Genomic DNA, 25174 nt, shown 5'->3' with positions numbered 1-25174 from the left:
TTCATTATAGCCATACGCCCTCAGAAGAATCAAAGTTTTGATCTTTTATTATTCTGTAAATAAAAAGATTTTCAAACTCAAATACTTTCGTGCCATCACAGGCTCTAAACAACTATCTCAGTTACTCAGGGATCTGATCCTGGACAGGTTTGGCATTTACATCACTGCCAAGAGTAGCCACATCTTAACAGTTAAACTTATTAATATCTTAGTAATTTCAACTTATCCATTTCTGAATTCTACATGTTATTTTTCTTAGAAATATTACTATTGGGGCACCTGAGTGGCTCAGTCAGTTAAGCATCTGCTTTTGGCTCTGGTTATGATCCTAGGGTCCTGGGATGGAGGCCCATATCGGGCTCCCTGCTCAGCGGGGAGTCTGCTTCTCCCTGTCCCTGTGTGTGCGTGAGCTCGCTCTCTCTCTAAGTAAATAAACCTTTAAAAAAATTTTTTTTAAAAAGAAATTTTACTATTAAGCAATTATCACTATTAAAACCTTTGTACTGTATATAATTATAAAATCTCATAATTATTGTTTTTTCTTTTTTTAAGTTGTGTTTATCTGCAGAAAGTGATATTCAATATGATATAATGATTTCTTTTTTTCAAAATGAGATGAATATATTTATGTTTAAGGAAGCTGATTTATTGGTAGAGAATAGGCATTTGATTCTAACCACAAATTTAAAATTTTGTGGATGTGAAACTTCAAGTGGCATAAAGCTCTTTAGGAGCTACCCTGTGCTCCCCCAGGACCTTCAGCACGACTTGATCCTGGCACTTATCAGAACAATTCTATTCAGCACGATACTATGATTGTTTATTCCTTTCCCTAACTATATCATGAACTGCTTAAGAAAGAAGAATGTATCTTAATTATATGTATATCTATAGACTTTAAGAAGTCCTGGAATATAGTTACAGCTAGATAAATGTTTGTTGAATAATTTTTAAATTTCAAAAATTTTAATCAAATAATGCATCTGAATTCCTTCATACTCCTTAGGGGATATTCCTTAGGGGATAACAGATTGATTCCTTCAAGGGACTTCCTTAGGGGATAACAGATATTGCATATATACAAGGAATAAATGTAACCTCAATACTGCCTATTCAATATTATTAATCAAAGAATAGTCTGAAGAAATAGGCAAAATGTAGACCAATAACTATCCCTTCAAAAAAAAGGTGGAAACAGAAGAAAACACTGAGCGCATATCCCACTAACACCAGGCATTCATATACTGCCACCCTGTGTCCAAAATGTGAAGTAAGCAACTATGGTTCCAATGCTTGTTCTCCAACTATGCTTTCAAAAAAAATCTGGGGAAATACTGCCATTAAAATCAAACAAGAACAGTCGTTCTCCTAATTTGCACCAAAAAGTTTATTCACAGTCCAATTTTAAAGCAAAATACATACAATTTAAACTTCTCTAATAACGTTTGTCTGGCCTTTAGTAATATTTATATATAGTTAGAATGTGATGCAAAATATCATATGATTTAACACAACAGTGTATCATTATTTTAATATTTTTAATAGAGAACTATTTCATAGTGTTTCATACAAAGAACACAGTATCTAGCAACTTCTGAGAATCACAGGACCCTAACCGTTAATCTAAATCTTTTAAAATCAGTTTCTCATCTTAGAATTTTTTAAATTTAACACCCTGGGATACATGAACAGAAAATCTGTATGGAAAAGAGAAGACTTAGCAGTTTTCTACAATAATTTGTGCACTTAGTGCTAAAAGCAGAAGCATACATGGTTCAGGATCTGAGTAATAACGTATACACAAAACCTTAATTCTCATTTCCTATTATTTATGATGATATATAAATGATATATTTATGATGATAGTAAAAAAAAGCTGAGTTGAAATGTATCTTTGCTTCAGAAACTTTAAAATTACTAAGAAACACATACCCACCATCTACTCTGCTCTTAAGTTAATGGCCCAAAATTTTATTTACCTAGTAGCGTCTTCTCAAAGTGTTTCTCAAAATGTGGTACATAAACCAGCTGCATTAGAGTCACTTGGGGTAACTTATTAAAGATTCCCTCTCCTATATCAGAATATCTGGGGAGGGGCCAGGTTGATAGTCACTTTCAGAAACACTGATTTACAGTATAAACTTAAAAACAATTTAACTACATTGCATTTATGCAATAAATATTTAAGTGCCTTATACTGAAGAAAAAAAATCTTAGAAACCAGAATTTTTCACAAACGTGTGTTAGCTTTTCTTTGGCAGAAAGAAGACTAGCTTAGAAATGAATTAAAAAAACCTATTTCTTAGTCTAGGCTATAGCTATCGTTTTCCCCCATCAACGTCCATTCTAGTTTTAAATTCTATGATAATTCAAATTTTTCCTAAATTAAATAACAAGGAATCTATTATTTTAATTGTTAACATTAAAAAATGCCTTCAACTTATGGGCACCTGGGTGGCTCAGTCGGTTAAGTGTCCCACTCTTGATTTTGGCTCAGGTCATGATATCAAGCCCCACGCATCAGGCTCTACACTCAGCGTGGAGTATGCTTGAGATTCTCTCTCCCTCCCCAGTGCTCTCTCTCAAATAAACAGAATCTTTAAAAAAAAAATTTGGTTTCAGCTTAAAGACAGGAAAATTTTTAAATATTATTCTAATATTAGGTACAACCTAAGCTCTTAACATGAAGGATTTGGGAAGGCTAAAGCAATGGTACAATTCCTTATTTTTATTTTACAATATCAGGTTGAACTAATGCTCATCTAGAGGGTAAAACAAGAGGTAAGAAAAAAATTATTATTATTATTTTTAAAGATTTTATTTATTTATTTGACAGAGATAGAGACAGCTAGCGAGAGAGGGAACACAAGCAGGGGGAGTGGGAGAGGGAGAAGCAGGCTCCCAGCAGAGGAGCCTGATGCGGGGCTCGAACCCATAACGCCAGGATCACGCCCTGAGCCGAAGGCAGATGCTTAACCGCTGTGCCACCCAGGCGCCCCAAGAAAAAAAATTAAAACAGGAATGCTTCAACAAATTTTACCTCTACTCAAGCCAAAAAAATCTTGTTTTGGGGGAATCTAACTCTAATTAAAGTATTCACCAGTAAAATACTTACCTTTTCTACTAGTGGTATTAGCTGTTGGTGTTCTGCTAAAGTCTTTAATAACTCCATAATGAAAGGCAGGTAATTATGCTTTCTTCTGATATTTTCAATCTGAAAATAAAACAAATATCAAACCACACTAACTTTACATTTCCACTAAGTTTCTGATATTTTGATCTTTGCACCCAACTCAAAATAGAAATGGGAGAAAACCTTCCATTCTCATAAGAAAAAATATTAGAAATAATGAGATTCCACCCCACTGAGAATAAAGACTAATACAATAAAACATATGAGAGTTTCTTGGGTGTGGCCTCCTACTCTTGGCTTAGCAAATAACACTTTAAAAGTCTAAAATTACTTATGAAAACTTAAAATGAAAGTATATTTAAGAAGCCCACATGATAAATTAACACTCTTACTACTACAACTATGCAAATAATTAGGCCATGCCTAACAAAACCATCTTTATTGTGTGATCAAGAATAATCTTTCTTTGAATTACTTCTAATCAAGAAGATAAACTGTAGGGAAAGATCTGTGCTTCAAACAAAAACTATGCACTCCTGAGGTACGTGATTCTAGTTTTTCACTGCCATTGAGCTATTAAATATTCTGTCTGGTAGAGGTTCAATTTACATCCCTTCTCCCATAGGAAAAAAACAGTTTCCATCGTTAGTAAATTCATTTCAACATTCCTTTACTTCATATAAACTTGAGTTGCTTTAACTTCTCATTTGAACTAGTTGTGACATCTTACATGTTCCTTCAATTAATTAATGAATTAAATAAAATCTTAACACATGTTCATTTCATAGTGGTAAGAGAATCATTTTACCTTTTGAACAAGCATTTGCAACCAAAGTAGCAGGTAAAGATTCTGAAAACTTAACTTGTGTCTTATTTTAGGCTAATATTAAAACTTAGTGATGGAATAACCCTGCATTAAGAATATATAAGTATGGGTAGTTATTTTAGTGATTTTTGTATACCACATAAAACGGAAGATAAATATTCAAGCTTTCATCCCCTACTTTCCTATCTCCATGAACTTGGAATACTCTGCAGTCAGCCCCTACCACTTCCAACTGAAGAAATCCTACCAGTCCAAGGTTCATTTATTTTATTTAACAGTCATTTATTGGCTTTTAAGTATGATGCAAAGCACTATGCTAACACTTCTGTAAACAATAAAAAAGAAAAAAGGATGATCCTTGCCTTCAACTGAGCTTCAAATGAATAACAATACTTCTACTATGATACACATGAGAAATGACATAACTACCACTTCCAAAATCACACAAAATTTAAAGCTCCCTTTACTCTTCACTCTTTCTGGAAAAAGCTTATGAGACTGCCAGTGAAAAAGAATGACATTATTAAAGACAACCTTGCTTTATATATTTAACTCTGAATTATATAAAAGTTTGCCATAATTAAAATTAAATTAAAAGTTTTTCAAAAACCCTAAAAAACTGGAAAGGAAAATAAAACAAATGAACCCAACTGTGCATTGGTAATAGAACCACATCAAGAGAATATTGGTGATAGAACAACATCAAGAGAAAATTTTTTCAAGTGAATTTAAAAACAGTAATTTGATTGTATATCCAAAATGGGATATACCCTAAGGAAAAAATAAACCTAAGAAAAAACTTTTCAGTTGTTATTAACACTAGAATTGTTATTCTGAACCTTTTTATATACATCTGTATGGGTTTTTTTTCTATATAGCATAAATCAAGTAAGTAATTACGTTAATATTGTTAGGAATCAAGACTTTCAGCTTAAGAGAAGAGATGCAAATGGTTAATTTCAACTATAAAGCCCTTTAATCTTTTTTTTTTAAGCAGGCTCCACGCCCAACATGGGGCTTGAATTCAAGAAATCAAGAGTCGCATGCTCTACTGACTGAGCCAGTAAGGTGCCCCAAGCCCTTTAATTCTAAATTTGAAAACTGGATTCACATTGTACAAATGCACATTCTATTCTCTTCAAAACTAAAATAAGAGAGAGATTGCAAGTTAAGATGGTGGAGGAGAGGGGTCCCGTTTTTCAGCTGGTCCCCTGAATAGAGCTGGATATATACCAGACCACCCCGAAAACCCACGGAATAAGCCTGAGACGCATGAAGATACTTCTGGATCTCTACAAATGAATATCTCCAGCGCCAAGTATTGAGGAATGAAGCAGGGAGCCATGAATCCGCGCACAGATATTGGAAGATAAACGGAAGGGGGAGGGAGCCTCGGCGCTCGGGCACTGGGAAGCAGTAGCCACCTGCACTGGGGAGCGGGCCGGACTCACGGACCTGCACTCGTGAGAGAGCAGACTGAGACGGTGAGCCTGGGAATGCGAGTGCGACCAGATTGAAAACCGGAGCTACAGAGTGCTCACTGGAACTGGACTAAAACTGGGAGCTTGGGAGCACGCGCGCGTCCAAACTGAAAACCGGGGCTCTAAAGACTCACTAGAACCAGACTGATACAGGGAGCTCGGGAATGCGCACGCGACCAGACTGAAACAGAGAGCTCAGGAGCGCACATGGGAACCGGAGGCAGCTGGCGGTGTTAGAAACACAAAGGACAGAGATGTGACGGCCCTGGAAGTGAGGGCTGAGACACCGGCTGTGGGGTGCACAACCTGGGATGCTGCAGGGTTTTNGAGACACCGGTTGTGGGGTGCACAACCTGGGATGCTGCAGGGTTTTTAGCAGCACCAATAGAAACAGTGGCCAAGAGAGCTCAGTGGAGAGCGGACTGCAATCTCTCTGTTCTGAGACAGAGGCTAGGATTCGGCCACTGCTGCTCTGACTCTCAGAAGAGCCACAGAAAACCGCCAGGGAAAGCTGCCAGAGAACAAAAACCTGGAAATACCAGCTCATATTGTGCCCATCCCCATCCCCCCTCGCAGGGGACACGGAGACTCTACCCAAACAGGGTTGCCTGAATATCAGTGCGGCAGGCCCCTCCACCAGAAGGCAGGCTGAAAAATCAAGAAGCCCACATCCTTAAGGTCCCTATAAAACAAGTGCACACTGCCTGGGTCCTGGTCAATAATTTGGGCTCTGGGCAACCCTGCAACCTCTCCTCATCAGAATGACGAGAAGGAGAAATCCCCAACAGCAAAGAAAAGATAATGACTCTGAGGCCTCTGCCACAGAACTGATGGATATGGATATAACCAAATTATCAGAAATGAAGTTCAGAGTAACAATGGGCAAGATGATGTGTAGACTTGAAAAAATATTAACGAAAATATTAATGAGAATATAGAATCTCTAAGGGCGGAAATGAGAGCGAATCTGGCAGAAATTAAAAATGCTATGAATCAAATGCAGTCAAAACTAGATGCTCTGACAGCTAGGGTAAATGAGGCAGAAGAACGAATTAGTGAATTGGAGGATGGGATGGTAGAAAAGAAAGCTAAAACAGAAACTTGGCTCAAAAAAATCCAATCTCAAGAATGTAGGTTACAGATTACTGACTCAATGAAACATTCCAATGTCAGAATCATCGGCATCCCCGAGGGGGTGGAGAAAAACAGAGGTCTAGAAGAGATATTTGAACAAATTGTAGCTGAAAACTTCCCTAATCTAGCAAAGGAAACAAGCATCTGTGTCCAAGAGGCAGAGAGGACCCCTCCCAAATTCAACCATGACAAACCTATGCCATGTCACGTCATAGTGCAATTTGCAAATATTAGATCCAAGGATACAGTATTGAAAGCGGCCAGGGCGAAAAAATTTCTCACGTTCAGAGGCAAAAATATCAGAATTATGTCAGACCTGTCTACACAGACCTGGAATGAGAGAAAGGGTTGGGAAGGCATTTTTAAAGGTCTTTCAGAGTAAAACATGCAGCTAAGGATCCTTTATCCAGCAAGGCAGTCATTCAGAATTGATGGAGAGATAAGGACCTTCCAGAATCGCCAGACACTGACCAATTTCGTAACCACAAAACCAGCCCTACAGGAGATATTAAGGGGGGTTTATAAAAGTAAAAAGGCCCCAAGAGTCATACAGAACAGAAATTTACAATCTATAGAAACAAAGACTTTACAGGCAACATGACATCATTAAAACCATACCTCTCAATAATCACTCTCAAAGTGAATGGCCTAAATGCTCCCATAAAACACCACACGGTTGCAGATTGGATAAAAAGACATGACCCATCCATTTGCTGTCTACAAGAGATTCATCTTGAACCTAAAGATACATCCAGACTGAAAGTGAAGGGATGGAAAACCATTTTTCATGCCAATGTACCTCAAAAGAAAGCTGGGGTAACAATTCTCTTATCAGATAGTTTGGATTTTAAGCTAAGGACTATAGTTAGAGACACAGAAGGGCACTATATTATTCTTCAAGGATGTATCCAACAAGTGGATATGACAATTATAAATGTATATGCCCCCAACAGGGGAACAGCAAGATACACAAGCCAACTCTTAACCAGAATAAAGAGACATATAGATAAAAATACGTTAATAGTAGAGGACCTCAACACTCCACTATCAGCAACAGACAGATCACCTCAGCAGAAAATCAACAAAGAAACAAGAGCTTTGAATGACATACTAGACCAGATGGACTTCATAGATATATATAGAACACTACACCCCAGAACAACAGAATACTCATTCTTTTCGAATGTACATGGAACGTTCTCCAGAATAGACCATTTACTGGGTCATAAAACAGGTCTCAACTGATACCAAAAGACTGAAATTATTCCCTGCATATTCTCAGACCACAGTGCTTTGATANAAATTAATTTAAACAATTTCTGGAGACCAACAAGAATGAAAATACAATGGTCCAAAACCTATGGGACAGTGCAAAGGCAATCCTAAGGGGAAAATACATAGCCATCCAAGCCTCACTCAAAAGAATAGAGAAATCTAAAATGCAGTTTTTATATTCTCATCTCAAGAAGCTGGAGCTGGTACAGAACAGGCCTAACCCATGCACGAGAAAGCAGTTGATCAAGATTAGAGCAGAGATCAATGAATTAGAAACCAGGAGCACAGTAGAGCAGATCAACAGAACTAGAAGCTGGTTCTTTGAAAGAATAAATAAGATCGATAAGCCACTGGCCAGACTTATTCAAAAGAATAGAGAAAGGACCCAAATTAATAAAATTATGAATGAAAGGGGAGAGATCACAACCAACACCAATGAAATAGGAAGGATCATTAGAAACTTTTATCAACAACTATATGCCAATAAATTAAACAACCTGGAAGAAATGGATGCCTTCCTGGAAACCTATAAGCTACCAAGACTAAAACAGAAAAAAATTGATTTTTTAAACAGACCGATTAATTATGAAGAGATTGAAGCAGTTATCAAAAACCTCCCGAAAAACAAGACTCCAGGGCCTGATGGATTTCCCGGGGAATTCTACCAAACATTCAAAGAAGAAATAATACCTATTCTCCTGAAGCTGTTTCAAAAAATAGAAACAGAAGGAAAACTACCAAACTCATTCTATGAAGACAATATTACCTTGATCCCCAAACCAGGCAAAGAACCCATCAAAAAGGAGAAATACAGACCAATTTCCCTAATGAATATGGACGCCAAAATCCTCAACAAGATCCTGGCTAATAGAATCCAACAGTACATTAAAAGGATTATCCATCATGACCAAGTGGGATTCATACCTGGGATGCAAGCGTGGTTCAACATTCACAAATCGATCAGTGTGATACATCATGTCAACAANATATCAACAAGAAAAGAGTCAAGAACCATATTGATCCTCTCAATAGATGCAGAAAAAGAATTTGACAAAATACAGCATCCTTTCTTGATTAAAACCCTTCAGAGTGTAGGGATAGAGGGTACATTCCTCAATCTCATAAAAGCCATCTATGAAAAGCCTACTGCAAGCATTATTCTCAATGGGGAAAAGCTGGAAGCCTTTCCCTTAAGATCAGGAACACGACAAGGATGCCCACTCTCGCCACTATTATTCAACATAGTACTAGAAGTCCTTGCAACAGCAATCAGAAGACAAAAAGGGATCAAAGGTATCCAAATCGGCAAAGAAGAAGTCAAACTGTCTCTCTTTGCAGATGACATGATACTCTATATGGAAAACCCAAAGGAATCCACTCCCAAACTATTAGAAGTTATAGAACAATTCAGTAAGGTGGCAGGATACAAAATCAATGCCCAGAAATCAGTTGCATTTCTATACACGAATAACGAGACTGAAGAAAGAGAAATTAGGGAATCCATCCCATTTACAATAACACCAAAAACCATACGTTACCTTGGAATTTAAGGGAAGAAGAAAGGGGGGGTAAACAGAAGGATGTACTGTATGGTGACTAACATAATATAATAAAAACATATTATTATTAAAAAAAAACTAAAGAAGCAAAGAAAAATGTATTTCTTAGCTCTGACAAGGCCTAGACATAATGACTAATCAGTATCACTGAGCACCCAAATAGTGGTTTCTAAATAACATTTCCCAACAAAAGAACCCAGGGGTTCTTGAAAAAAAATGGCTAATACAAGTCTGAAGGAGGAAATGTACAAGATAAGTCTGAAACATCTTGTCATACTGGAAATCAAGGAAGCTATCAAAGATGAAGAGATTCATATCATGAGGACTTAGTACTTGAAATAGATCCTAATGGGGGCGCCTGGGTGGCACAGCGGTTAAGCTTCTGCCTTCGGCTCAGGGCGTGATCCCGGCGTTATGGGATCGAGCCCCACATCAGGCTCCTCTGCTGTGAGCCTGCTTCTTCCTCTCCCACTCCCCCTGCTTGTGTTCCCTCTCTCGCTGGCTGTCTCTATCTCTGTCAAATAAATTAAAAAAAAAAAAAAAACAGAAATAGATCCTAATGGCCAAAGATAAGACAATTTGATCATCATTAATTGCAGTGAACTGAAGCATCAAATAGGTTAAAAATTTGTTCATAATGATACTTTAAAAAATAAATAAAAAGAAAGAAACCTACGTAGTTATCTTTGTGGAGTGCCAAGGAACCAACACGTTATTCTGAAAACTAGTAAATGATGGGGAAAAACAATCAAGTATTCAACATACCTTCCTGTCAAAATATACTACTCTATATTAAAACAAAGGAACAAATAAAAAGAAAACATACCTTATATCTTTTTAGTTTCTGTACTTCTTCTTCAATAAGCATCTGGTTTTTGGCAACCTCTGACTGAATAGCACTTAACATATTATTACCCTGGTCTGTATCCATGGGTTCCTCCTTAGGGTAAAGAAAAAGAAACAGCATACCCTAATGATTGAGGCTTGAGTCCAAAATATTTCAAAATGATAAACACGGTACAATTATCTTCAAATTTTACTCTTAATATTGGTGTCAGAATACCAGTCTAACTCCAATATTAAAGGACAAAAGCCTAAGCAGTACCTCCCATATTTCTATGTTGTACGATAACACATATGAATTTTTACCTAAAAATATCTATAGTGCAAAATACTATATTGCTAACACCTTTTGTTCAGCTACAAAATAAATCTGCTTAAATATGCTATTAAGAAAATGCCATCAAAGAATGTATAAAAGGTATTATTACTAATTATCTTCTTCGATCATATTTACTAAACAATCAATTACAAAGACTAGTAAAGATTCCATGTAAATCTAAATGTACCCATTATTTCTGTGAGAAATATATTCTAACTTGCTTAATTATATAATGAAATTAAACAGTTAATTGCTAACTAGTTAATTGCTTACTTAACATATAAAATTTGTCAGTCTGTTTTAAGCGGCTTATATATATTACCTCAGTTAATCCTCACAACAGCCATCTAAAGTAAATACTATTAACTACATTTTACATTAAGAAACTGAAGCACAGGGGCTCCTGGGGAGCTCAGTCAGTTAAGCGACTGACTCTTGATCTAGTCCCAGGTCACGATCTCAGGTTCATGAGATGAAGCCCCTCGTGGGCTCCATGCATGGCATAGAGCTTGTTTAAGATTCTCTCTCCCTCTCCCTGCCCCGCTACCGCTCACACAAGCGCATGCTCTCTCTTTCTTTTTCAAGAAAGAAAGAAGGAGAGAGAGAGGAAGGAAGGAAGGAATGAATGAACGAACTGAAGCACAAAGAAGTATATTCCAATTCAAACATCCACTAAGTGGCAAATCCAGTAGCTGAATTTAGGCAGCCTGACTCCAGAGTGTATTCTCTTAATCACCACTCAGGACACTTGATTAAATCGAGGAGGAAGGAAGGGAGGAAGGGAGTGAGACAGAGAAAGAAAGAAAGAATGAGAGAAAGAGAGAGAGAGAGAAAGAAAGAGAACAAAGGAAGAACTAAACAAAGAAAGAAAGGATAAAGAAACAGAAAGAACAAACAGAGAGAGAGAGAGAAAACTTTCCTGAGACAACTAAACTAGAACTTTGGACTTAAAAAACGTGGTCACAAACCTCAGCAAGTTGTCTTTGTAACTCTGCTATCTTCTGTTCATATATCATTTTTCTGTCAGACACAATGGCCATTAAGTTAAATCGAATTTCACCTTCACTGTACCTAAAAAAAAGTTAAAGTTTATAATGTAATAAAGAACTAGAACACTATTACAATTAAGATAATCTATTGTGACTACCCCATGGTTCTTTAGGATAAAAACAAATCTATCAATTGGCTAGCAGTGAAAATTGACATTTAAAAAGAACTTTCATATATGAAAGCCTACAACTGCAGAAAAAAAAACTAAGTTTAATCACAAATATTTTTAAATGTTCTAAAATAAAATTATACCGCTAAACATTTGAAATAAAAAATATTTTGTTTTCCTACTTTTATAAAAAATATGTCAACCATCACTTACTTCAGATCTCAGAAAAAAATAATTAAACTAAGACCTCACGGTTGTTGGATTAATTGTACTGGCATTTTGATGGTAATTAACTATATTCCTAACTACATACTTTTTTCCAAGTCATGATATAGCTGCTATTTTTAGTTAATAAGTTTTTATATTTCACTTATACTTTACATTTTATTATAAATTATAAAATATTTGTATAATATTTTACTAATATAATGTGGTCATATCCTGTTGCAAAATTTCTGAATAATGTTTTATTTTCACTACTCTGATACCAGAGTATCACAATGAAACACCTCATAATATAAATTTATTTATGGTAAGGATTGACATTAGAAGAATTACTGGTAAGGTTATGTAAATGGTGCTTAATCAAGATGAGAATATACAGAAAATGTAAGCCTGTTTTTGCATTATTCACTTATAACAGTTTCTTATATATAATTCTATTCACTGAAAGAATTAGGAGCAATATAACTACAGTGCTTTGAACTATGTAAAAATGTTTTTAAAACTCTGCTGTGGACAATTATCAAATGATCTCGCTGCTATGTGGAATTTAAGAAACAAGACAGACGATCATAGGGGTAGAGAGGAAAAAAATGAAACAAGATGAAACCAGAGAGGGAGACAAACCATAAGAGACTCATAATCAGAGAAAACAAACTGAGGGTTGCTGGAGGGGAGGAGGGTGGAGGGATGAGGTAACTGGGTGATGGACAATGTGGAAGGTATATATTGTAATGAGCACTGGGTATTATATAAGACTGATGAATCACAGACCTGTACCCCTGAAACAATTAATACATTATATGTTAATTAACTGAATTTAAATTTTAAAAAATTAAATAAATAAAACTCTGCTGTGGAATTTCCATTTCCTTATTCCTCTTACTAAGAAAATACCAAATAAAAACACTAGACATAACATCTTTTTTTAAAAAGAGGATCCAAAAATGAAACAGTGGTGAACTCCTTGAGTTATCTCATTTGCCTTCACATAGCCTCAACTTGGAGTTAAAGAAGCCAGCAATTAAGAAATGCCAACAGGCACAGACAAAAAAAGCACCAACAAAAGTCTGCTCCTTCTATCCAAATAAGAAAGGGGAGACTCATGAGACAGAAAACCTTTGGACAATAACCACTCTACCACAGCTAAACACAACTGAAAAAAAACTGTGCCCCAACTCTACCCACTAGCATAAACTGAGTAGGGAGATACGACTTTCATCCCTGTGGGCAGTAATGACACCTATTTACAGTGTCTAGAAGAGACTAAATGGGAAGCCAAGTGGGAAGTCACTACCATACAGTGGTAAAGAAGCCCCCTCCCCCACTTTAGTGACAGTGAAGCCATGTAGTAAGCAGTAACAAGGCATTCCTAATCTTTCCAGCCAGGGTAGTATCAAGTGGACACCCTTTTGGGGGCTTCACCCTTTTGGGGTGGGAACTCCCACCCCTGCGTAGTAATAACAAGGAAACTCTTCCCATCTCCACTGTCAATGGAAGCAGAATAGGGAAGCTGAACTTCCACTCCCACCTGGCAGTAATGAGGTAGCATCCTGAGATGCCAGAGCATTGCCCACATAAACCAGCTTAACAGGAATTTTATTTAAGGGGCGCCTGGGTGGCACAGCGGTTAAGCGTCTGCCTTCGGCTCAGGGCGTGATCCCGGCGTTGTGGGATCGAGCCCCACATCAGGCTCTTCTGCTATGAGCCTGCTTCTTCCTCTCCCACTCCCCCTGCTTGTGTTCCCTCTCTCGCTGGCTGTCTCTATCTCTGTCAAATAAATAAATAAAATCTTTAAAAAAAAAATTTTATTTAAAAAACCCAGAGTTTTATTATATAAAGCCACAAATGTCCAGGTTTCAATCTATAATCATTTCTCATATTAAAAATGATAAAAATCTCAACCTGAATGAAAACACTAATCAAAAGAAAGCAGGACTGGCTATATTACTATGAGATAAAGTAAATTTCAAAACAAAGAAAATTACTAAAGAGGGATATTACATAATGATAAAAGATCAATCCACTAAGAAGAGATAGTTATGTTTAGTTTATGCACCAAACAACAGACCTGCAAAATATGTAAAATAAAAACTGATTAAACTGAAATTTGAAGTAGACAAATCCAAAACTGTCCCTATTTGCAAATGACATGATTATGGAGAAAATGCCAAGAACTCACAAATACCTTCTAAAGCTGATGCATGAATTCAGCAAGGTCAAAGGATTCAAGAAAAAGAAAGAAAACAATCAACTGTGTTTCTACACACTAACAATGATCAAAGAAATCAAGTATGAAAATATAGTATCATTTGTAATAATTCAAAAGACTAGTACTTGGGTATAAATCTGACAAAACATGTACAGGACCTGTATGCTAAAAAGTACAAAATGCTGATGAAAAAATTAGAGAAGATCAAAGTAAATAGAGAGACATACCATGTTCATGGACAGGAAGACTTATACATTCTCCCCAAACAGATATAAATGTTTGACACAATTCCTATCAAAATCCCAGCAAGAATTTTTGTAGATATGCACAAGATTATACTAAAATTTATATGGGAAGACAGAGGAACTATAACAGCTAAAAAAATTTTCAAGAAAAAGAATAAAGTTGTAGGTATCAGTTTATCTGATTTCAAGACTTACAATACAGCCACAGTAATCAAGACTGTACAGGACTGGCAAAGAGCAGACACACAGGTCAATAGAACAAAGTAGTTAACCTAGAAACAGACACACAAATACACCCAACTGGTTTTTTATAATTCTACCAAATTGGTAGAGGAAGGATAGCCTCTTCAATAAATGGTGCTACAGCACATGGACATGCATAGGCAACAAAATGAACTTTTACTTAACTTCACAATATGTACAAAAATTAACTCAAAATGGATCACAGACTTAAATGTAAAATGTTAAAATACAAACTTTTTAGGTAAAAAGACAAAATCTTTAGGACCTAGGGCTGGACAAAGAATTCTTAGATTGACAACAAAAAACAATTCATAGTGGAAAAGATTGCTAAATTAGACTTCATTGGGATTAACCACTTTTGCTCTTCAAAGACTATACTGGGAGAATTAGGGGATAGGCTACAGACTGGGAGAGAATATTTGCAGGCAACGTGTCTGATGAAGAACTAGTACTATTTAGAGTACGTAAAGAAACTCAAGGCTCAACAGTCAAAAAACCAACAATCCAATTACAAAATAGGCAAAAGGAATGAAAAGATTTTCAACATCATTAGTCATCAGGGAAATACAGATTAAAATTATAATGAAATATCACTACCCACCTACTGGAATGGCTAAAATAAAAAATTTTGACAAAACCAAATGCTAGCAAGGATGTGGAAAAACTGGATCACTCGTATATTGCTGGCAGGAATGTAAAATGGTACAGCCACTCTGAAAGCGTCTGGCAGTTTCTTAGAAAATTAAACATGTATTTACAACTCAGCAATGGCACTCCTGGGCATTTATCCCAGAGAAATGAAAATTTATACTCACACAAAAATGTGTACACAAATGTTTATTGTTGCTTTAGTCATCACAGCCAAAAACTAGAAACAATTCATATGTCCTTCAGTGGGTAAATAGGCAAAAAAATGGTCCTACCCATACCATAGACTACTACCCATAGTTAGAGAAGAATGACTACTTATGTACTTAACGACCTGAATAAATCTCCAGAAAATTATTCTGAGTGAAAGAAGCCAGTCCCAAAAGGTTACATATTGTATGATTCCATTTATACAACATTCTTTAACTGACAAAAATTATAAAACTAGGGATTAAGGGTGGGAGGGGAGAGTGGCAACAGAGGAAGGAAGTGGTTGTGGCTCTAAAAGGGCAACAATGAGGAATCCTTGTGCTAATGAAATCATTCTGCACCTTGATTGTATCAATGTCAACATCCTGGCTGTGGACATTGTACTCCAGTTCGATAAGATGTTACCCTTGGTGGGTAAAGGGTACATGGGATCTCCCTGCATTATTTTCATAACTGAACATGAATATATAATTATCTCAAAATAAAGGTTTTAATTTAATAAAAAAAATATGCTTAAAAACAACTCTACAAAACAATGACAGAAAATATCCAATGGAGATCTGCAAGTTTAACTTTTATAAAGAGGGCATATTACTATGCAGAATTTAAATATTTCTGAAATAGATTTCCTCAACATATTAATCCAATCAAAAAGATGTTCAACAAGCACTGCTAAAATAATAATAGAATAAAAGTTGAAAAAAAATGTTTAAAAACCAGAATACTATGCCAGTAAGATTAGTTGAGAATTTACTTTTGTATCCTTTTTTCTATGACTGGCCTCACTGCACTGATCCAGTCATCTTGATTGCATGCACCTAGAAAGAAATTTGAAAGCAATTAAATCAAATAAAATCAACATTAAAATTATTTCAAAAGTTAGTCTAAAATATCTTTTTATAAATATTTTGGGAAATTCAGGATGGTAAAAATCATTTTGGCATAACAATGTTAAGCTTCAATTCTTAGTTTTGGAGTAAAGGTGAGGGCAAAAAGCATTAGCATAATTTGCATTACCACATTATTGTGTCACTTAGGTGCTGAACAAACACCTGGAAAAGTAATTAATTAGGGAGTTATCCCATTAAAATCCACAACTTTGTGAAATAAGGATAACTACCATATTATAGTGATAAAACTGAGGATTAAGAAAAATGAGGACATAAGTTAGAAAATATGGATTCAATCCTTATCAGACTCCCTATCATCATTAACTATAAAATAAAAAACTGAAATCCACACATAATGCAAAACCAGTTTTACCCAGTTGTTTTAATCCTCCTTTTCACCACAAATTTTAGCATAGCCACCAGGTGTACAGCAAAACTGGCTGCTCTACTTTATCGTTTACTTCCTTTGTAATTGACAGTTCTAACGAATACAGAGTAAGTGACCAGATAGAAGCCAAGAGAGAAATTGCAGAGATCAGCTCAACCATGAAACTACAAAAAACTTCAAGAGAATTTAAAGAACATTCTATTAATTTTCTGTGACACAGAAAAATAAATATTTTAAATATTTTAAAGTAAATATTTTAAAAACATGTAATTCTGCATTAGATAAATTATTGTTCTATGCAGGGGCCATGGTCAAAAAAGTACAAACAAAATGAACCTAGGTTCATTTTTTAATCTAATAAAACTATAAAGTTCTACGAACACCAGATAACATTAGGTTCAATAAAAACAGGTTTTGTTGGACTTAAAAATGAACGTTAATTTTTTTAAAAAGGAAATTTAATGAGGTAAAAATAAGGAGTTAAAATTTTCTGTGGGCCTATGATTTTAGTACTATATCAGAACCACCAATTATATCCTCAACCTTGCTAACCATTTATCATTTTTGCTTAAGGTTAGAGATGAGTGGGATTGGGACAAATTTACCCTTCGGCCCAAAGGACAGCATACCAATGCACTATTTAAACAGAAACTTCAAAGTAAAACACTTTTGTATTGTTAAACACTGAATTAAAGTGATTCTGAATGATACAAATCTAAGTGAAAATATTTTAATGTAAGATGGTAATCAGTAGGTTAAAAATGACAAGAATAACTTATATTCACTAAAAAAGAAGTAGCTTTTTAAAGTTAACAGGAAAATTTTAAAAAATAAATTATATAATCTATGGATTAAAGAAATTTTCTCTTAGAAAAAAATTAAAGATACCAGTTGAACCACAGTAGTCAACACGTCCTTTCTGTTATTTAACCTCCTAAGTAATGAAAAGTTTAAGACTTTCATGACATTACACTACCTCATAGACACCTTCCCCTTCAAAATCTAAGCAGCATTGTGGCAAAAACAAAGGAGAATGCCCAATCTTTTTTCCTTGTCAAAAGTGAAATACCAGGAACAAGAAGCGGTTTACCTAAATCAATCGGTCCTTCTCTTAATCCATCTAATTCATACAATCTTCCATTTACAGGAACATAACTGACAAAGTGAAAAGCATCTTCTTCTTTTGCTGATGTCTTTGCATCAAATTCAAACATCTGCTGTCTACAATGAAGAAAAGAAATAGTAAGAGACAAACAAGCAAAAAAGAAACAGTGTTTATTTAACAAAAAGTCTCTTTACCTGGCAAAACTGTTGTGTACTTGTCGAATCACATCCGAATTGCTCAGTGCCAAACCTTTCATCTAAAATAATTGTTAAAGTAGCCAATTAAAAAGAGAACTATCACAAATAGAGCATTCTAGGAATAGGAATATTATACTCACAGCTGCATCAAAACTTTGTGAAAATTCTTTAAACTCTGATAATGTCTCTCCCAAATGGACATCTTGATGGGTACAGTTCAATAATACACTTACTATAGCCTGGGTAGCACAAGCATTGTTAATTACCTATAAAACATAACAGCAAAAATATTATCAATTTATTTTTTAAAAAGCTGCGATTCTGGAGTTGAGGATTCTAGGAAACCAAATAAGTTAAATAAACTTATAACATCAGTGAAACCAATCCAGTTAGGGTAATAAGACCTATCTTTCCTGATCTAAACACAGCTGATTAAACCAAAAGAACCTGTCCTCCCTCCTATTCACACTTCTTCCTAAATTCACTTCCAAATTTAACCTTTATTTCAGTATTCAGCACAAGCTCCAACTCACCTAGGTGGCTTTTATCCAACAATTGCTATTAGTTTCTACCTTCAAGTTTCTAGAAAGGATATATATTGTCCACACATTTTTTCAGCTCAATCATATGTAGTCTTTACAGTGTTGTCATCTAGTTGGTAACTATTTATTTAACAAATTATGTGGACCTTATATTTTAGTCAGAGTGAAAAAAATTCAGATAGCACTTACTATGTGCCAGATACTTTTCTAGGCACTTCACATGTATTAATTCTTTTAATACTCTCAACAACCTATGAAGGAGTAATATTACTATCCCCATTTTACATTTGTGGAGAATAAGGCACAAAGAAGTTAAGTAACTTGCCCCAAGGGCACAGAGCTAAGCAAGAGGCAGATAGTCTCATGCTAGAATTTGTGCACTTAGCCACCATGTTAGGCTGGCTCTGTACATATATGTGGTCTCCCTAACAAGATTATAACCTACTGTGGACAAGGATTTCTTCCATATTTCCTACAGCCACTACAGAGTGTTGCGATTATAGAGTTAGAAAGAACCTCAGATTATCAGTGTGAATACCAGCAATGTTAATTATAAAGTTGAACTAAATTTGAATGATTTTTTTAAAAATACAGTTTAGTCCTATTGCTATATTTTGTTACTACATTATAATTAAATACTATTTTCTAATTAGAGTCTTTCCAAAATGCTAATTCACTTATGATTTTAAAATTTAGCAAACTGTTTATATCCTGCCGGATTTCAGAAAAAAATTTTTCAATTATCTTTTGTCTTTAATTCTTATATTCCTCTACTTATTGTGCTGCCAGAGGCTTTAGAGGTCTTCTGAAATCTACCAGTTCTTACATCGTTTGCTGCAGTATGTTAAAAAAATTCCTTGATAAGACTGCTTTCTCTACTAGGAAACACTCTCTAACACCCAGGTCTCAAACAAATGTAACGATACCACCACATTTCTGATATTCCTCTCTAGTAATATCTTGTACTCAAAACTATCTTATAATGGACAAATTAGAGAAAAGTAACAGGAAATCTAGAATCCAATTAATACTGCTGATTACTTTTAATATGTATTTTTCTCTGAATCACAGTTCTTTAGTAAATTTGGAGAAAAAAATTTCAGTGATTAAAGGAGACTTCATAAAGGTGGTTAACTAAAACTCTGTAAGACTCAGTGCCCCCTTATCTTGGGCCAAAATTATCTGGAATGAAATTATCTGGGAATGGTTTGGTAGGAATGAAGTTAGAAGAAGTTAAAGTTTATACTCATTCACACGTTCTTTCAAATTCACAGATTAAGGACACACTATGTACCCAGTGCCAGGCTAGATGCTGAGGCTACAGCACAGTACTCTCAAACATTCCTATGATCTAGGGGCTTCAAATCTGTAATCCATCACTTTAGAAAACTTTCTTAAAGAATTAGGAAAAAAAAACTCCTCCAAAGTCATCAAGTTATAAACATTAAACATGCAGTTTTTTTGTATAATCATCTTCAATATTTTTTAAAAAAAGAAAAAATCCTGTGGTTAATATTTCTCCTTCAATGTTAATAATGATTCACACTGTCCATGATTTATTACAACTTATTTTGTGTGTGTATGAAGAATAGCAATCATGGTGTGCATGGGTATAAAAATACCTTTCCAGGTTTAAAAATGAGTTTAGCGCCACCAAGTGGTTATGCTATATATAGCATAGAATTGCCAAAAGGAAAAAAAGACCTTAAAAAGGGTATCTCCATACAGTCATTCAAGTATTACTAACCACCTACAGTGTGCCAGACATTGTGGTGTGTGGGATGCACAGTGAATGAGAGAGTTAGAGAGGTCTTTCACCTCACGAAACTCACATAAAAAGCATCTTATATACATCTGTTTGGAAGAACTTTAGTTCATGTCACAAAAAATTTACTGCAGCCTAAATTATTTTGTAATCCCCAACTTTTTAAATCTTTAATTTATCCTGAGTATTCTATTATATGCTCTAGCTTGTAACACATCTTCAAACACAGTAGTAAAGTTCAACAATAAAAGGATGCTAGAGTAAGAGGTCACAAGTAGGGATGGTCCAGAACTTTAAGAATTTGGTTTGAATTCCTTTGAAAGAACATACATTCTTTAGTTCAACCAGGCTCTTCACTTCCTGTTTATTACACACAACCCGATTCACGCATGCATGTTGCCAGCCTGATACTGCAGCCACCTGACTTGTAAACCCTGGACTAGAGAATAACTTCTTTTCATAGTTTATACAAAACAATATGGTGGGTACTCAGAGGAATGCTCCTATAATAAAGTACTGCATTATAAATTACAGTCAATCTTCACTGAATTGTAGCTATAAAATAAAAAGTTTTCAATATTTATTCATAGTCAAGGGGAAAAAAAGAGTTGAGAATAAAACTGTGGGTTCCTAAAGGGAAGGTGACTCTAAAATAAACACAAAACAAAAAAAAAAAATATGCAATAAGTGCCCTGCCTGTGAAAAATTTAGAAAAAAATCCACACATGAAAAAGAGATGAATAGAAAACCAAAATGATGAAGACAGAAATCATCTTTAACTATCAGAGGTTTCTCTATGCAAGTAAAATTTTATTTTTTTTATTTATTTTTTTTTTTTTTAAAGATCTTATTTATTTATGTGACAGAGACAGCCAGCGAGAGAGGGAACACAAGCAGGGGGAGTGGGAGAGGAAGGAAGCAGGCTCATAGCAGAAGAGCCTGATATGGGGCTCGATCCCATAACATCAGGATCACGCCCTGAGCCAAAGGCAGACGCTTAACCGCTGTGCCACCCAGGTGCCCCTGCAAGTAAAATTTTAACAGAACTTTGAAAGCTTTACAGGACCTAGAGAACAGAGAAGGAAATTCATTCAGGGAAACAAGAGGGTATGAACAAAGGAACAAATTTACACGGTATGTTCAACAGACAATGAGCATACTGGTTTGTATCAGCATGATTGTGGTCAGGATTTGGCATTATTTGTTACCTTGAAAACCACTGACCTTAGCAATTAGTAGTTTGCCCTCGGAGCAAAAGATTTTTAATAGGGAAATAACATAATAAAAATAGGGTTTTTATTATGAAAGATTCAGTTTGACAATTTACAGCAAGGATTGAACATGGCTGAAAACAGAAACAAGATCGGCTGGATTGCTACCCTAATGCACATATGAAAAAATACAAGGTGATAGATTAATGAATACATGAAACCTCTATCACACAAATATGCAAGTCAGAATTCTAGGAGTCAGGAATACAACTATAAAAAAAGGGTTGGGTGCCTGGGTGGCTTAGTAGGTTAAGCATCTGCCTTCAGCTCAGGTCATGATCCTGATCCCACATTGGGCTCCCTGCTCAGCAGGGAGTCTGCTTCTCCCTCTGCACCTCCCCTTGCTCATGTTCTCTCTCTCTCAAATAAATAAAATATTTTAAAAAATAAAATAAAGTTAAAAAGAATAAGGGAATACTAATAACCATATGAAACAATTTTGTAAATTTAAGCTAAAATGCAGAAATTAGGGGAGCCTGGGTGGCTCAGTCGTTAAGCTCTGCCTTCGGCTCAGGGCATGATCCCAGGGTTCTGGGATTGAGCCCCACATCGGGCTCCCTGCTCTGCTGGAGTCTGCTTCTTCCTCTCCCACTCCCCCTGCTTGTGTTCCCTCTCTCGCTGGTTGTCTCTCTCTGTCAAATAAATAAATAAAATCTTTTTAAAAAATGCAGAAATTAAAAAAAAAAATCTTATCAAAACCAAGTCAAGAAGAAATAAATAGCCTAAATGGTCTTTTAACTATTAAACTGAACCAGTAGTTATATATATATATACTCACAAAGAAAATACCAGGCCCAGAATTAATTGAAAAGGCCCAGAATTGGCTGTACAGGCCAATTCTATCAAAATCTGAAGAAAAAGACCATCTAAACTTAATACAAATTCTTTGGAACAATAAAGAAAAAAAAAAGAGGAAATTCCCAGCAAACCCCTAATACTAAAACTAATCAAAGCTATTACAAGAAAAGAAAATTAAGGCCCATTTCATTCATTAATACAAATGCAAAACGCTAAGCAAATAATACTGAATTAAATCTGACAGTACATAAAGACAGAATATATCATGACCAAATAGGCTTATCCCAGATATGAAGGATGATATAATATTTAGAAAAATCATTAACATAACTGACTGCATTAATCTATTAAAAGAGAAAAAATAAACATGATCATTACAGTAAGTACAGAAAAAGCATTTGAAAAATTTTCATAATAAAGACACTCACTAAATTAGCAACAGAATGCCCTGACCTGAAAAGAACATTTAAAAAAATAAAAATAATAACCAGAGTAAACATCATCCAAAACAAGAAAATGGTAAAAGCAGTCCCTTTAAAATCATGATGTTTTATTGAAGGTCTTAAGCAAAAAGAAAAGAAAAATAAATTAGAGGCATAAGGATGTGAAAGGAGGAAATAGAACTGTTATCACTTGATATAGTAATTTAGACAGAACCCCTTCAAAAAAACCAACATACAAATATTAGAGGTAATAGAAAAGTTTAGCAAGATAGCCAAATATTTAAACATAAAAGTGAATTGCATTTTTTTACCAGCATCGAACACCTACAAAATTAACTGAAGAGAAGGAAGGATCTAAAATTATAACAGAAATATCAAGGAGTTAGGATTAATCTAATAAAAGAGGAAATTATCTCTACAGAGAAAATTACACATGTTAAAGATAATAAAGATCTAAACAGATACATACTATGTTCATGACTTAATATGAAGATATAAATTCTCCCCAAATTGACATATACAGTCAATGCTATTCCAGTCAAAATTCCAACAGAATTTTTCACACAACTTGGTAAGATGACTCTGAAATTTACATGAAGAGCATGGGGCCAAGAATAGAAGGATACTTCTGAAAAAGAGCAGGGAAGAAAGACATTACCTATTAGATTATCGGACCTTATGAAGAAGTGAAAGGAATTAGGACAGTGATATTGGCACAGAGACAAACTGATGAGTGGAACAGAGTACAGTCCAGAAAACACACACACACACACACACACACACACGGAACTCTGATATACAACAGAGACGGAATATGTTAGATAACTAGGGAAAAAAACAGATGCTTAATAAATGAGGCTAGAAAAAAATGATGATCTATACGGAAAAAGATAAAACTGAACTCCTACTTTACATGATATACCAAAACCCAACACCCAATGAATCATGGACATGGATGCAGGTAAATATCTTTTACAACTTCAGATAGATAACAATTTCTTAAACAAGATACAAAAAGCACTGGTTCAAATATAAAATTCTGTTCATCAGACACACAGAAAAGGTAAAACATTAAGGTACCAACTTGAAGAAGCAGTATCAAGAATACATAAAGAACTCACAAATCAAAAAGAAAAACACGATTCACCCCATAGAAAAATAAAAATAAACAGAAATTTCACAGAAGAAACACTTATGGACATTTTCAAAATGATTAGTGTCCAGGGAGATGTAAACCAAGATCACAATGAAGTACAAGCTGGCTGGCAAAAATTAAAAAGGCCTGACAATACCACATTGGAGCATGTGGCTAGACAGTTACTCAGATATTCCTAATGGGAGTGTAACGGGAGCATCTACTTCAGAAAACATTTTGATACATTTATGTACCACATGAAGTAGTCAATGCTACTTCTAGGTATACACCAGGAGAAATCTGCACATATACAACAGCAGACATGTAGAAAAATGTTCATAGCCACATACTTCATAATAACTCAAATGTCAATCTAGGAAGAATAAGTAAATAAACCCAGCATGTTCATGCAGTTGATATTATACAGCACGCAAAATAAAGGATCTACTATGATAAACAACTTATAGAAGAATCGTAATGATATAGTATTAAGTCATAAAGTAAGCCCCCCCCAAATCACACAGAGAATGTAAGAGATGAAATGAAATAAATCACTTATGTCAGGGGATTTTAAAATGGAGCCAGGAGGGATGCCTGGGTGGCTTAGTCAGTTAAGCGTCTGCCTTCAGGTCAGGGTCCTGAGATTGAGTACCGCATCAGGCTCCTTGCTCTGCAGGGGGGCCTGCTTCTTCCTCTGCCTGCCACTCCCCCCACTTGTGCTCACTTTCTCTCTGACAAATAAATTAAATATTTACATAAAATAGAATAAAATAAAAAATAAAATAAAATAAAATAAAATGGAGCCAGGAAGCCAATGAAGAAATGGGACTTATGCACATCCTCACAAGATAAAACCATGAACTTTGAATTGAGTGAAAGGGAATAAATTCCAAGGACTCTGCCCAAACACCTGCAACTTGCTACAGTAAGACTTCACTTAGTGAAAGCTTTAGCAACCAATTATATTCAGTCAAGATTAGTTTTTTGTGAGTCAACACCAGTCAAAATTCTTTGTAAGCAACAAAAACATTCCTTTTGTCTTTTAAAACCTTGATTTTCATTGCCTAGGGAACACAATTTCGGTTGCTACTCAAATCTGTGCTCCCTGATGGCAATTTTGAGACCCCAAAT

At 35.3% G+C, this 25174-nt stretch overlaps 1 protein-coding gene across 4 annotated transcripts in view; it reads right to left on the bottom strand.

Annotated features, from left to right (window-relative positions):
* UCHL5 (ubiquitin C-terminal hydrolase L5) overlaps positions 1-25174 on the bottom strand; it is a 44813-nt gene that overhangs the window by 2610 nt on the left and 17029 nt on the right. For 2 of the 4 annotated variants that reach the window (XM_034667175.1, XM_002923389.4), the window contains exons 4-10: positions 18230-18355; positions 18087-18148; positions 17878-18008; positions 16264-16327; positions 11539-11641; positions 10235-10348; positions 3116-3214 (exon numbers count right to left, since the gene is read on the bottom strand). In XM_034667175.1, coding sequence (XP_034523066.1) covers positions 3116-3214; positions 10235-10348; positions 11539-11641; positions 16264-16327; positions 17878-18008; positions 18087-18148; positions 18230-18355 — 699 coding nt within the window. The remainder of the gene's footprint in view (positions 1-3115; positions 3215-10234; positions 10349-11538; positions 11642-16263; positions 16328-17877; positions 18009-18086; positions 18149-18229; positions 18356-25174) is intronic. The other 2 variants (XM_034667176.1, XM_011230066.3) reach the window with 1 other exon arrangement.

The sequence above is a fragment of the Ailuropoda melanoleuca genome, chromosome 8, assembly GCF_002007445.2.
Source record: "Ailuropoda melanoleuca isolate Jingjing chromosome 8, ASM200744v2, whole genome shotgun sequence".
NCBI lineage: Eukaryota > Metazoa > Chordata > Mammalia > Carnivora > Ursidae > Ailuropoda > Ailuropoda melanoleuca.
The sequence above is the reverse complement of the archived record's forward strand: the minus strand, read 5'-3'. Positions and strand labels throughout refer to the sequence as shown.